Genomic DNA, 13,908 nt, shown 5'->3' on the forward strand with positions numbered 1-13,908 from the left:
TATGAAACCTTTTTGAAGTGCTACTTTTACCCCAGTATTCCATATTTTTGAAGAACTTCCTTTTCCCTTGCATATTGGATAACTTGTGTGTATGTCCTCAGAGTTGGTTGATTGGTAGCCATGTTTTTTGGTAATATATGTTGGTTCATAGTTTATTAATTTGTTTGATGCCAACACTTCTCTGGGATCATCATTTCACCGAGACCTCATTTCACTTGTGATTATTTTCTTCCTTTTTTTTTTAAAATATAAACTTTAAGCCTAATATTTATTTAAAGTAGGAGTTCTCTTTTCTTGTATTGTAATGAAGATAATTTTGTTATATAGGTTTACAGAAGAAATGGAAGAAAGTTTTTTGCTGTTAATCACATTAGCTTTGGTGTACCAGAAGGACAGGTTAGAGATTGTTTAAACATAGTTCATAGTCAGAGACTTTTAAAAATTATTTTATTGTAATGTATAATGCATAGTTTAAGGTTTTAATAGTTATTTGATGATTGTTTTGATGTGGCATCAAAAAAAAAAGTTATTTCATTACTTCATGGTTTTAAGTAAATATGCATAATTTCAAATTATTTGAATGCTATTATTTAGTGCTTTGGCCTTCTTGGTGTTAATGGAGCAGGAAAGACAACTGTTTTCAGGATGCTAACAGGAGATTGTCTACCATCAAGTGGTTCAGTTTTTCTAAAAGGGAACAGGTATTAAAAGAGCCTTATAAAAATATAAAATTCACTGCTCAATAAAAGTGAAGAATAAAATTAACTTAAAGGTTACACTCTTAAATATTTTTTTTTTTTTTCATTTTTTGATGTTGGTTCTGTCGTAGGTCTTATGAATGATAATAAAACTTTACTACTATTGAATCCGATTTATGTTCTCAAATCTTATAATTATTTTAATAGCCCTTGGAACTATCAGCCAATCTTTTATTTTATTTATGGAGGAATTAATATATTTTTTTGTCTTACAATTTATGTATTCAGTTTATATAACACTAGCAGAAAAGTGAAAATTCTGGTATATTTCTTACACAAAATTTATTAAAAAAAAAAAATAATAATAATTCTGAGAAAATTTTATTTTTTTATAAACTTTTCACACATGGTAAATAATATCTTGAAGACCTTTAGTTTTGATGTCTTATATTTATTATTATTTCAAGAAATATGTGTTTAATTATTTTATCTTTTTCTTTATATTTTTATCAGATTGTCCAAGAAAGATACACATTTTGGACAAAATGTTGGTTATTGCCCACAAGAAGGAGGACTTGATGAATACTTGACAGCAGAAGAAATGCTTTACTTTCATGCTCGTCTTCGTGGACTTCAATCTTGGCAGACTGAAAGGGTACATTTTTTTTTTCTTATTGTAATTAATTCAAAAAATACTAATACTAACATTACTGTTACCTTCATTAACAAAAGTATTTAAGAAGCTGATGCTTTTGAATACTTATACTAAATGTTGTAAAGGAGTTACTGCAGTAAATTTTGATAATCAGAAGACAATTTCTGTCAAAGTACTAAAGGGACAGATGGAACAACTCCACTCCTTGTAGCCTACAGTAGGCCTATATGACACAGACTCACATTAGAATTGCATGCCTTTGTTAAAACAAATAGATACTATATAAGAAGACCAATTAAGATTAAGCCAACTAAGATACACTTGTGCAAGTGTAAAAAAAAATAATTTTTAAAATATTTAGTCTCTTTTTTTCCAGTTTGTACCAGAACTCCTTGGAGATCTCGGCTTGACTCAGTATGCACATAAAGCTGTACATACTTATAGTGGAGGAACAAAACGTAAATTGGCTCTAGCAGTTGCATTGTTGGGTCGTCCACCTATTTTATATCTGGCAAGTTTCACCATTATTCACCATCATTTAGTATTATTTGATAGATAAACTTATATTGGAATATACGCTTCATTGCATATTCAAAACAGATTTCCCTAATCTCCAATTAGAATATAAGACACTAGTCCAACACACAAACTATGGATTTTTTTTAGTTGTAATAAATGTTTAGATTTTATTCAAACAATGGTATTATTCTGATGCTGTTGTATCTTAGTTTGTACAACCCATCCTAACCTGCATACTTAAATAAAAGGCCAAATTGAGATATTATCATAATACCACTTTTTTTTTATAACTAACCAATTCGAAAACTACTGTGCACTTTATCGCAAACAGGACTAGCTATCTGAAGCCTTTAATATTAATAATAATAATAATAATAATCTTTATTATCCGTAAGGAAATTTGTCTTACAATTTGTGCATTACACCAAACAAAAAACATTATAACTATAAGAAACCAAAGTGTACATTCACACCAGACTCACTCATAATTTACATGTGACAAAGTTTATACCAGATTGTTCTTATTTAATGAAACAAACAAAAAAAAACAAGACAAATTCCCACTTTTAGTAACTAACATTTTGTCAGATGTTTTCTATACATTGTTTAAATAAATTATTGTGGCATTACATCTTAGGCACATAGTAAGTTAATAGCCTACCAATGATAGAACTAGACACAAGTACAATCCTTTATTTTGAGAACAGGTTTTCAAAAAATAGTGATTTATAAAGAAGACAATGCTTGTATTAGTAAAACATAAGCTAGTAATAGAAAGTATAAGACTCTGGTGTTTTGGGTTGTTTGTTCATACTAATAGTTATATCATTAAACATAAATTAGTTCAAATTACTATTTCAAGTGTGTTAATGCATAGTGTTCTATTTGTTTTGGGATTTATTATATTGGCTTTCCCGATGAGCATATTTCTGAAGAACATCAGCTCAGAAGTTAGCAATCTTGAACCCAGCAGATATACAATTCTGGAAATTCTTTGTTGTATTTTTTTTTCTTTGAATTAAGAAAAAAAAATAGCTTTGCTGTCTTTGGTGTTAATTTGGAGATTATCTTAAAGCTGATTTGTTTTATGTTCCCTTACGAATTAGTAAAGAAAAGAAAGTTCCCTTTCAGACCTTGCGATCTATCAGATGATGTTAAGGTCATCTGTTTCTTTGAAATAAAGGTAAATAAGCAAGGTGTCATGTGGCCAGCACAAAAACCAGCTGCTTTAATTTTCCTCAACTAAAATCAGGTGCCCATTAAAGTCCTGAACTTCAAAATTCCAGTCTTCACTACAATCCGAAGCCAAGCGCTTAACCACTCAGCCACTATGCCCCCTTCCTTAAGAATTACTATTATAAAACTTTATTGAACAGGATGAACCAACAACTGGTATGGATGCTGCTACTAGAAGGTTGGCTTGGAAATGTATTGAAAAAGCGACAAGAAATGGACAGTCAGTTATACTGACATCTCACAAGTAAAATAATATATCTTTCATAGACACTCAAGCCAAACTTAATTGTAATAAATTGTAATTGTAAAAAAAAAATCACATTAAATTTATTATTACCATGATTTAGTCAAATTTATGATTACACTTGCCAGTTAAAAAACATGTAATTTATAATTACATTAGGAAAAAAATTATTAAGTAAGTATAATTATTAATTTTAAAAAAAAAGTAAAATTGTTTTCTTGTTAAACGTTATAGCATGAATGAATGTGATTCCTTGTGTTCAACTCTAGCCATCATGGTGGATGGCAAGATCAAATGTATAGGAAGTCCACAGCATTTAAAACATAAGTGAATTGTTTTTTTTTTTAAATCACTATTTTCTACATAAAACTTATGATGGAAATATTAATGTTGTGCCATTGATTTATTTTTAGATCTAAATGTTTATAAAATTATTTTATCAAACTGTTTTGTTACTTTTGACTTGAATTGTTGAATTGAGATGCATCCCTGTACTCTTCCATTATGATGTAGCCTACATCCTAAACTATTGCTAAATTTTAGACACGTTTTTGTCAGTAAGTTTTTCTCTACCTAAAAATATTTTCTAAATATTGATTTCTAATTGAGTTTTAACCTAAATTTTCAAATGTAGATTTGGTGATGGATATAATGTGACTATTCACAAAGGACACAAACTATTGACAAGTATCAGTCATGACTTTGTCAACAGATTTCTAGGCTCTGTTGTAAAAGTAAGTTTGAAAGAGACAAATTTACATTTGAACTAATGCAACTACAAAACTTGTTATTTGAGATTAAAAAAAAACAACTAGTAGTCACATTAGTAGAACTTGCTTATCTGCTTAAAAACATTTTTTTTTCTCTCCAGCGCAATCATCAAAGCAGCATCACTCTTCAAGTGCCCACAGCCTCCTGTTCTCTGGCTGATGTTATGACATTTTTACAAGCAGAACAAAGAGTTAAAAATATTGGGTTTTATTCATTGACACAGACAACTTTAGATTCAGTAAGTCAGTCTGATTTCTTATTACCATTCCATCTGGATTTTAGAACCTGTTGTAAGCTTTATGTCTCATTCACTACTGACAATGGCTGAAGACACATCCATATCAAGAATCTAGGTGTATACTTTGGCAAAACATCAAGAATCTAGGTGTATACTCTTTGGCAAAACTTCAAGAATCTAGATGTATACTTCTTTGGCAAAGTGTAGTCAATTATTTTCTAATCATCTCAAAGCTTTGTTCTAACTAATAAGCTAGAGAATTGGAGACACCTTATGATGTTTTTTAAAAGCATGAATATTAGTATGAGAAACATTTTTCTAAATGAATTATCTATCTTGATGGTTCCTTTTTTTTAAATATAACAATTATTGGTAACAAAAAAATTAGAGCAATTTATTGAGTATATTTTAGGAAATAAATATAATGCTAGTTTTTTATCAGTAGGTGATGTTTACTGAGCTGATTTGAAAAGAGAAATGTAAACATGAAAAGGAGGATTGATTTTATCTCTCAGAGCATGTTTATTATATATTGTGTCTTAAAGTCAAATTTATTTTAATAAAAATCTATATAGCAATCAATTTCCTAAAAATCAAATAGTAAGAAACAAATACATACAAAAATGTGCCATCAAGTGAAATTCAATGTTCCAAATTAATACATTTTTTTTTCCTTTTAGGTCTTTGTTAACTTTGCACAAGACCAATTAGAGCAAAGCCAAGTATCTGGTACTATGAAAGTTCCCAAGAGATCAAGAAAGCTATCATCTGGCTTGACACCATTCAATGAGCTAAATAATGATATGAGCACATCAGTGACCAACGATGATTTGGAAAATTTGAATGGATTCAGAAATCCAGCTTTTCAGAGAGACAATCACGTAGTGCTATCACCTGCTGTATCTTACAGTGGCTCAAGATACGTTAGCATTATCCCCATAGGTCCACAAAGCAATGGAAATGATCCAATGGAAAGTTCACACAAAGGACTTTCTTCTTATCTATGAGAGATTCAGTTTTATTTTAATAGTACAGTGTAAGATATCTGGGGGGGGGGGGGGGAAACAAGTGTTTAAAATTAAACACTATAACAATTTTTCAGTAAACACTAAGTAAAACTTTCAATGGTTTATGGACTGACAGTAACTTCTAAAATTAAATGAATGCAATAAAAAGTTGATTACTTGAGTAGAATTAAAAAGAATGATAATGGTCAATATCGAACATATTAGAAATGATGAAATGTATATTCTAAATAATTGGTTAGATCAGTGTTTCCCAAACTTTATCCTTAATGGAACACTGCACATTCTGAGTATTTAGCAGAACACATTTTTTTTTTTTTATGAGATTTATTCACATGGTGGTCTTCTAGTTAATTATTCCAGTAGTCATGGAACAACTATTCAATTTGGGAAACACTGAGTTAGAGCAATAACACTAATATGCTAAAAACATTTTTTTTAATTTAAATTATTTTCAGAAATTTGCAACATTTCTTGCTAAATATCTTATATATATAATATAATATAATTGATGAAGTTTTTGATATAATTTTTGTTCACTTACATGTTTCACTTATGTTGAATTTTACTGCAGTTTATCTATTGTTTACTTCAAATTTTGCAAGAGGTCAAGGTCATAGACCTGAAACTTGCTACAATTGTAGAAAAATCTGGATCTATTTTATTTCATACTCACTATACACTCAAATAATGTATTATAAGAACATAGTTTTTGTAATAAAATTATCAACAGACTTCATTATTTATAAAAATGTAGGCTTTAAAATGCTTTTTTAAGTTTCATTTGTTGTATAAAATGTTAATTTTATTGAGGAATGTGGGGCACAGTTGGAGTTCGAAGCTGCACACCAGATGTTTTTTTTACCTTGAGTTGACACTTGTCAGGGCCGGCTTAAGGTACAGGCCACTAGGCAGCCTCCAAGGGCTTTCGATTGGTAGGGGCCTGGCATAGAACTCAGAACATTTTTCTAGAGAAGAAATAGCAGAACTTGTCCTCAAGTTATTGCTGGAGTATGTTAGGTTTTTAATAAATTGCGTAATTGTTGTTTTCTTTTTCTATTTCATTTGGGGCCACCAAAATCACTTCTCCTAAGGCCTTCAGTAATCTTAGGCCGCCCTGCACTTGTGTTCTGCTTCAGCTCCTTACAACATTTGTTGTTTTTTGTTTCTGTTATTGTTTTGTATTAGTTTGGAATGTATTTTTTTATTTATTATTATTCGGCTATTGGGCCACCTGTTTGTTTATTGGCTTAATTCAATGCAATAATCTTATTGAATACATTATTACAATACATTATCACAATAATTAACTCTCTAACTTTGAAATATTGGCTTGACTAGGTGTGGCTGTAAAGTTACTTGACAGTTGGTCGGTTATTTTGTGTAGTTGAGGCTTGCAAATAAGTTTACAATAATTACACTTAAAAACTTGATTTTTCCATGAAGATCTTATGCTTTCCTAAAGTCTCAAACTAATTTTAAAGTATCTGAAGTAGGTCATGAGGGAGGGGAAAATAGAAACGATTTTTCTAGAATTAGTCCAGTTTAACATGATAGTATTATACAGGCCTAAATATACACCTGTAGCCTATGTAATAATAGGCCTATATCACAGGCATACACATTTGGAATTCATTTAAAAAAAAACAAACTTTAATTTTATCTCTTATTTGGCAAAACTATACAATGTTTAACTTTGATAATAGAAGCTTTCTCTTCTTTGGTATTTGTTCTTTGATCTATATGGGAAATTTACCACACATCACAGTAATTCAGTGGCGTAGCTAGCAATGTGCGGTGCATCAAGTGGTGATGGACATAAAACTAAGAATACATTTTCTTGGTAAAAACAACACACTCTAGTATGTATTTAGTTTCAGACATTTTGAAAAAAATTCACTGCTACTTGTAAACTTTTATTACCACAGTGCAATGACAACTATGTCAATATTGTTTTATTCAAATGATCGTTTATAAGTTGTTTTTTTTTTAATTAGGCGTACTAACTATTTCATTGTAATACTTACATGTAAACAGTATCATGGGCGTTCCTCAAAGATTCAAAAATCAGGGTGGCGTACATAGTTCTAGCTCAGATGGAGAAATTGTCATCAGGTTGAAATGGTTGACGGTAGGGATTGAAGGCTCCAATGAGGTAAAAATCTAAAAACACTACCGTTTGATTTTCAAAAGAGTTGAGAGGCTCTTCGAACTCTAGGCATGTAAGCCTGCCTGAACAAACCTTTCTGTCTGGAAGAGATTCAAGTCTATGTAAAACATTGCTATTTTCGATTATATCTGCACTCCGGGCGCATGGACTAGAATGCATGACTGAAGGCCGGGAACCCCCTCCATTTTCCTATGCCGTACCAAGCCATAAGTGTAACAGTCCCTTGAGGAACGGCGCATGGATTATCGACAGGGACGTGGAAGCTCTCTTTCAACTTCACACCGTGCGATGGGAAAGCTCTCGCATTCCCTTGGACACTCCCACAGGAGTTTTGTTTTGCTATTCATTTAGCATCTAATCACTTCCTCTAGTGATCGTTTCCACGTTGAGGCAGAAAAGCGTAACTCGGGAAAAACACTACCTGAAAAGAATCTTGGATATCATTCCTCTGCTCTCAAGCGTGGTCGATAGGCTAAGTGCGCTTGAACTTGGCTTGGCTTGGTTACCTATAAAGGGGGCTCGAGGTTCGACACCCGACTCGGGCAGAGTTGTGTTTACTGAGCGCCTAAGGGCAGCTCGGAAAACCAACTCCTAGATACCCCCTGGTCCACAAATGAGATTGGACCAAAGCGCTCTGAGCATGCTATAAGCATGAAAGTAGCGCTATATAAAAGCTATAAATATATAGGCGCTAATATAAAGCAGAATCTGGCACTTAATGACCATCGCAGAAGAGTTAAAAAAAAAAAGAGTCGCGAAGAAAAAATATAAGTAATTTCTAAAAGTTAATGAAATTACTATAATAAGTAGGCTACAATCTACTCCAGAGAGTACATGTTCTTCGAACCAAGCTAGATCCAGACCGAATACGTAAATGTCCCCACAAATACAAAACGAACCTATTGTAATATTGGGTGATTACGGGCCAAATATTTCTCGATTATTTAGACATGGGCTTTTGCACACTGGCTGAGGCTGAGAAGCATAGTCCGGGGTTTTTATATCTATATAGCTGACGAACGGACAGACAGCCACACCACACAAAAACAGCTCTACTGCTGCTATACCACTTGTACCACACACACACAATAGAGATTTTAAAAAATAAATAAACAAATTTTAACGGGCATCGTCCGGGGTTTTACCGACAATACTCTAAAATGTAAATCTTACTGTTGGAAACACTGTCGTGGTTAAGAAGTGTCCGCTTCTAGTGTCTTCTAATGTCTACAGTATGTTAATGTTAATATTTATCTGTGACAACAGACAAACTCAAAAATATACTTTTTGGACTAAAACATGCATATACGTTGTTTTTTTTTTTTTTGTTGTTTTTAAAAAAGAAAATGAGATCAAATGTAGGCCTACAAATACTCTATTTTTTGTCTTCCAAAATATGACATGCTTTTAGATACAAGTATCATCATTTATAAGTTTATTTTAACCAAAGCTTTCGAAAAGTGGTGAGACTTCCACAAGGATCCTACCCCTGAGTCTTCTCTTATTTAAATCCGGCCCCGAAAATAAATATTGCTAGAGGTTATTATTGGGGATATACATTACTAGATGTTATTAGTGGGGCCCATACACTATGAAATAAGAGCAGCAACTCTGTTTTCTCTTTTACTCGACATGTTTATATAGGCCCTACATCTGGTTCTTTGAACACTTTCATATTCCAGAACTTCAAATGTGAGATCTAGACAAGAGCGTCATCTCCTACTATTATAAGTTCATTGAACTCTGATCGTCTATAAAAAATCTGTAATGATTCTTCCTGTTACAAAAAAGGCACGTTTGTGTATTACATAAAAAACAAACTATTATGATACTACAGTACAGTGGCAGTACAATCAGAAATTCAATGCATAGCCCAGTGAACAATCATTCTGAAAAAAAAGTGGACTCCTAGTTACACATGACAAGTTTTGAAAAGAAGCACACCAACCCAGACGAAAGACACACAGTACGAATTATTTGTAGCAAGAGGAGGGGCGTGGAGGCACATTCAATTTCTGTTTTTTTGGACATACATTTCCAGTTCTCAGTGACTTTTTAACCCTGTGTTAGTGACTGGGTTATTTCCCCATAAAGCTTTGATTAAAGTCTAGCCTGTCGTCAAACCTATCTATATTCAAAACTAGCATTTTTAGCGCCCCCCTAAAGGGGAAAAGACGCTATTATTTTTGTGTGGTTTGTCTGTCCACCCGTCCGTCCCGTCTAGATCTCGTAAACTAGAAAAGATATTGAAAATCGGACATCACGATATTTTAGACCTTTCAAAGTTTTTTATGCAAAGCTTTTTTCTTTTCGTAAACTGAAAATTTTAATTTTTAAAATCAACCATGTAAGCAGTTTTTTTTTTCATAAAAATACACCATTTTTACAACTGTTCACCATGGGCGTAACCAGGGGGGGGGGGGGGGTTGGGGGTTCAACCCCCCCCCCCAAATGAAATCGCCCCCCCCCCCTCCGCCCGAATTAAGTTACTGATTTTTGCTTTCATTTTGTTTATTTTAGGTGAGATTTTAATACTAAATCATCACTAACCACAGCACAGCCGAGGGAGTTTTTAGTTAAAAACCCTCTACCAGGGGGTTTTGAGATTTTAAAAAACCCTATCAGGGGGTTTTGAGATACAAATCCCTCTACCAGAGGGTTTTGAGTTTAAAACCCCTTACCAGGGGCTTTGAGTTTAAAACCCCCTACAGGGGTTTTGAGTTTAAAACCCCCTACCAGGGGTTTTGAGTTTAAAACTCCCTACCAGGGGTTTTGCAGTTAAATCCCCCTCTTCTATAAACAAAACTAAAAAAAATGCAAACGACAATTCCTAATTCCAAGAAACAACTTAGGAAGATTTAACTTTAAAACCGCCTCCAAAAATTACGATAAACCCCCTCTCAATATAACAAAAAAGCAACTTACACACTCACAATTCTATGAGAGTAGCCAAAGGGGTTTTGAGTTTAACCCCCCTCCCCTCCAGCTGGGGTTTGAAGCTAAAAAGTGCCTATTCAATATATAAAAAAAAAATCAAATTACACACTATAAAATCTATGAGCGTAGCCAAAGGGGGTTTGAGTTTAAAACCCCCTGCCAGCGGGGTTTGAAGCTGAAAACTACCTCTTCAATATTAAAACAAAAAGCAAATTACGCACTCAAAATGCTATGAGCGTAGCCAAAGGGGATTTTGAGTTTAAATTCCCCTCCTCCAGATGGCTTTTTCTTTAAAGTTTAAAACCCCTCCAGATGGTTTTGAGTTTAAAATTCCCCTACAGAGCGTTTTGAGTTGGAAACCTCTATCTTCAATATTATTTTAAAGCAAACTACAGTCACCAAATTCTATGATCGTAGCTAAATGGGATTTTGAATTAAAAACAAAAAACTCCAGAGATTTTTTAGTTTAAAACCCCTCAACAGATGATTTTGACGATAAAACTTTCCTTTTCGATATAAAATCTAAAGCATGTAATTCCAAGAGCGTAGTCAAGAGAGGTTACAAATTTCTACTAGTGACTTGGGCTCCATTAATAAAGTGTGAATAGTCTTCTGCCGAAATTGAAAAACACTAAATGTGGCTCAACAAAGATGGCTAAGACAGATTTTAGGAGTCAGTTATAGAGATCGGGTCTAAATCAAATAAATCATATGCCGAACTGGGAGTCGAACCCTTAGTAAGGTTGTGACAGAGCGTCGCATGAGGTTTTGCAGGACATGTTCTCCGACAAAATTAGTTACGCATAATAAGAGTTGCGGAAACAGCTTGCCGGAAAATGCGCCGAACTGCGCGAGAGAGTCTACGCCAGTAAGACTAGCACATTAGGTTTTTTAAATAAAACATTTTAATAGCAAGATAATGCACTGCAGATACCTCAGAATATACATTTTGTTGGCTTTCAATACCAGAAATAGTGCTCGGCGGCGGGGCTTCACCTCGCGTTGGGGGAGCTCCCCCAGACCCCCTTGCTATCAAGGGCGGGGAGTCTACAAGTTTTCCACATATTCCAGGAAGAACCTATTCTAGGGCACAATAAACGTCTTCCGAAAGGGTCAGAATGTAATAAAGATTAATTATGTACACACACACATACATGTATATATATATATAATTTTTTTCCTCGGGGGAGGAGGGGGGGAATATCCCCCCCAACCTCCCGAAAACAAATCCTGGCTACGCCCATGCTGTTCACTATTAATAGTAACAAACACAGGAGGCAATTTAGTAAGGGAAATTACTATCAACCATATTTTTAACACATTTATGCAAACGGTTTTAGATTTTGTCAAAAAAATTTTTTTTCTACAAATGTATTGTTATTGCTATGTAAGTTTTGTCATATTAACAACTCCATTTAGCCTACAAAAAATGGTTACTGTTTTTTTCAAAGAGAAAAAATCTATTTAATATGCATATAAACAACAATAAATAAGTAGTTGTTCATATTATCACGTGTATTGCAGGGTGACACCGTAACTCAACCAGACCCTCTCCAAAAATAATTTTTTTTTACGAAATGTTTTTTTTTTTTATAAGGCTTTGAATAAGAGATTGGTCCTATACAAAACAATTAGACCAATAAGATAATCATTATATGAAATCAGTTAAGCCAGGTTCAACTTCACCTTCACTTTCACCTATCCCTTGGTCTGCTGGACCGTTGGGGCACCACACAAGATCTATCAACCTTCTTTCTCCATTCTTCTCTGTCATTTGCCTTTGATATAATTTTATTCTGATATTCTTTCTGAAAATATTTAAACCTGCCTTTTTACCTGCCTGGGTGGACCACTTCGGGGGCCGATTTTGAGTTTCTATCGATCTAGTTTAAAACAAATAAGAACTTTTTTTACAACCCTTATATTAACTAGTTCAGTCTGTTTGGCATTGTACTTTACAGATGTGGTGGTAAAAGTTGAATTAGTGCCAACTTTTTAAAAAGCGATCACAGTAACACAGGCACGCCCTTATCCCCCCCTCCCCATTTCTTTTCCCAAGGTCAGACAAATGACCGGGGATGAAATGACCGGTCACCCTATATGTGTAATTCGAAGGCTAAAGTATTTCAATTGCACGTGTTTTCCAAACAACAGTTAATGACAAAAAGTGAATAGTCTAGATTTAAATTCAATTAAACTTTAACTCGTCTTATTAATAGGTTTCTTTTTTTTTTTTTTAATCCTATCATTTGTCTGACCGTTGGGAAAAGAAATGGGAGGGGGGGGGGGAAAGGGCGTACCTGTGTACGAAATGACCGTTGATGAAATGATCGGGAATGAAATGATCGGGGATGAAATGACCGGGGATGAAATGACCGGGAACCAAATATAGCCTATATGTGTGTGTGTATATAGGACTAAATATACATCTCTTTTTTTTATTTAAGTTACCCTCCCCCCCTTTTTTTTTTATTTCTGGATGTATTCAGAACAACTCATATATTCATATCAAAGCCTCAACGGGTTTCATTTGTAGGCTCTATGTATCTATAAGCATTTCGTAACGTGTCATGTGCTATGAACCGTGTAGTTGGTAACGCTCTACTTAACATTAAATCCTATAGATCTCGAATAGTTTTTTTTTTTTTGTGTTTTTTTTTTGGTTTCTTTTCTTTTTAAAAGAGAATTTTTGCTCATGTCTATTAATTCTTTTAACTTTAAGATTTGTATACTGGTGGTTTTAATGTCTTTATAACTTATTATATAGACAGCTACATAACTATATAGCTATTTACAAATGTGACGCTTTGGATATTCGAATTGAAATTAAACATAACCAAAGAGCCGTCTTTAAACTGAAAGATTGGATTGAAGATGTATCAATCTTTAAGTCAACTATGGCTACTCTTATGGAAAAATATTCTACTACGTCGCCGGAATCCGGTAAGAGAATATTAATATTTGTAGCTTAAGTTAATCAGATGTAGGCTTAATGAAGTTATCTATAATCATAGACACTTTCAGTCTTTAGCAGATATTAAGCGATTAAGCGGTGAGAGTGATATCAAATAATTGTGCATGCAAAATTATGCCTCAATAATATAATTTGAAGGTAGAAAATTGATGCATTTTATCTACCTTAACAAAAGTTGAAAAACACTCGGAATTTTTAATCAAATGATTGGTTTCAGAGGTATTCACCTCCAGAAATATGATAACACAATGGATATCACATTATAATCTCTCTCTCCCTTCCCATCCCTCTCTCTTTCTCACTGGAGAGAGAGAGACAGAGGAAGAGCACGATGTAATAGTCATGTGTATAATAATAATAAAGAGTGTTTTTTTTAGCAGCCTCCGACTGAATTCTACATATAGTTCGTTTGATTCCTTTAATCATTTGGCAAGTGATGTA

General features: G+C 33.4%; 1 protein-coding gene across 1 annotated transcript in view; it reads left to right on the forward strand.

Moving 5' to 3' along the window:
- The first annotated feature begins 13,136 nt into the window (after positions 1 to 13,136).
- The window catches only part of LOC106056167 (phospholipid-transporting ATPase ABCA1-like), a 55,052-nt gene continuing 54,280 nt past the window's right edge, over positions 13,137 to 13,908 (forward strand). The window contains exon 1 of the mRNA XM_056021505.1: positions 13,137 to 13,436. Coding sequence (XP_055877480.1) covers positions 13,368 to 13,436 — 69 coding nt within the window. The 5' untranslated portion in view covers positions 13,137 to 13,367. The remainder of the gene's footprint in view (positions 13,437 to 13,908) is intronic.

This window comes from Biomphalaria glabrata, chromosome 2 (assembly GCF_947242115.1).
Source record: "Biomphalaria glabrata chromosome 2, xgBioGlab47.1, whole genome shotgun sequence".
In the NCBI taxonomy this organism is placed as follows: domain Eukaryota; kingdom Metazoa; phylum Mollusca; class Gastropoda; family Planorbidae; genus Biomphalaria; species Biomphalaria glabrata.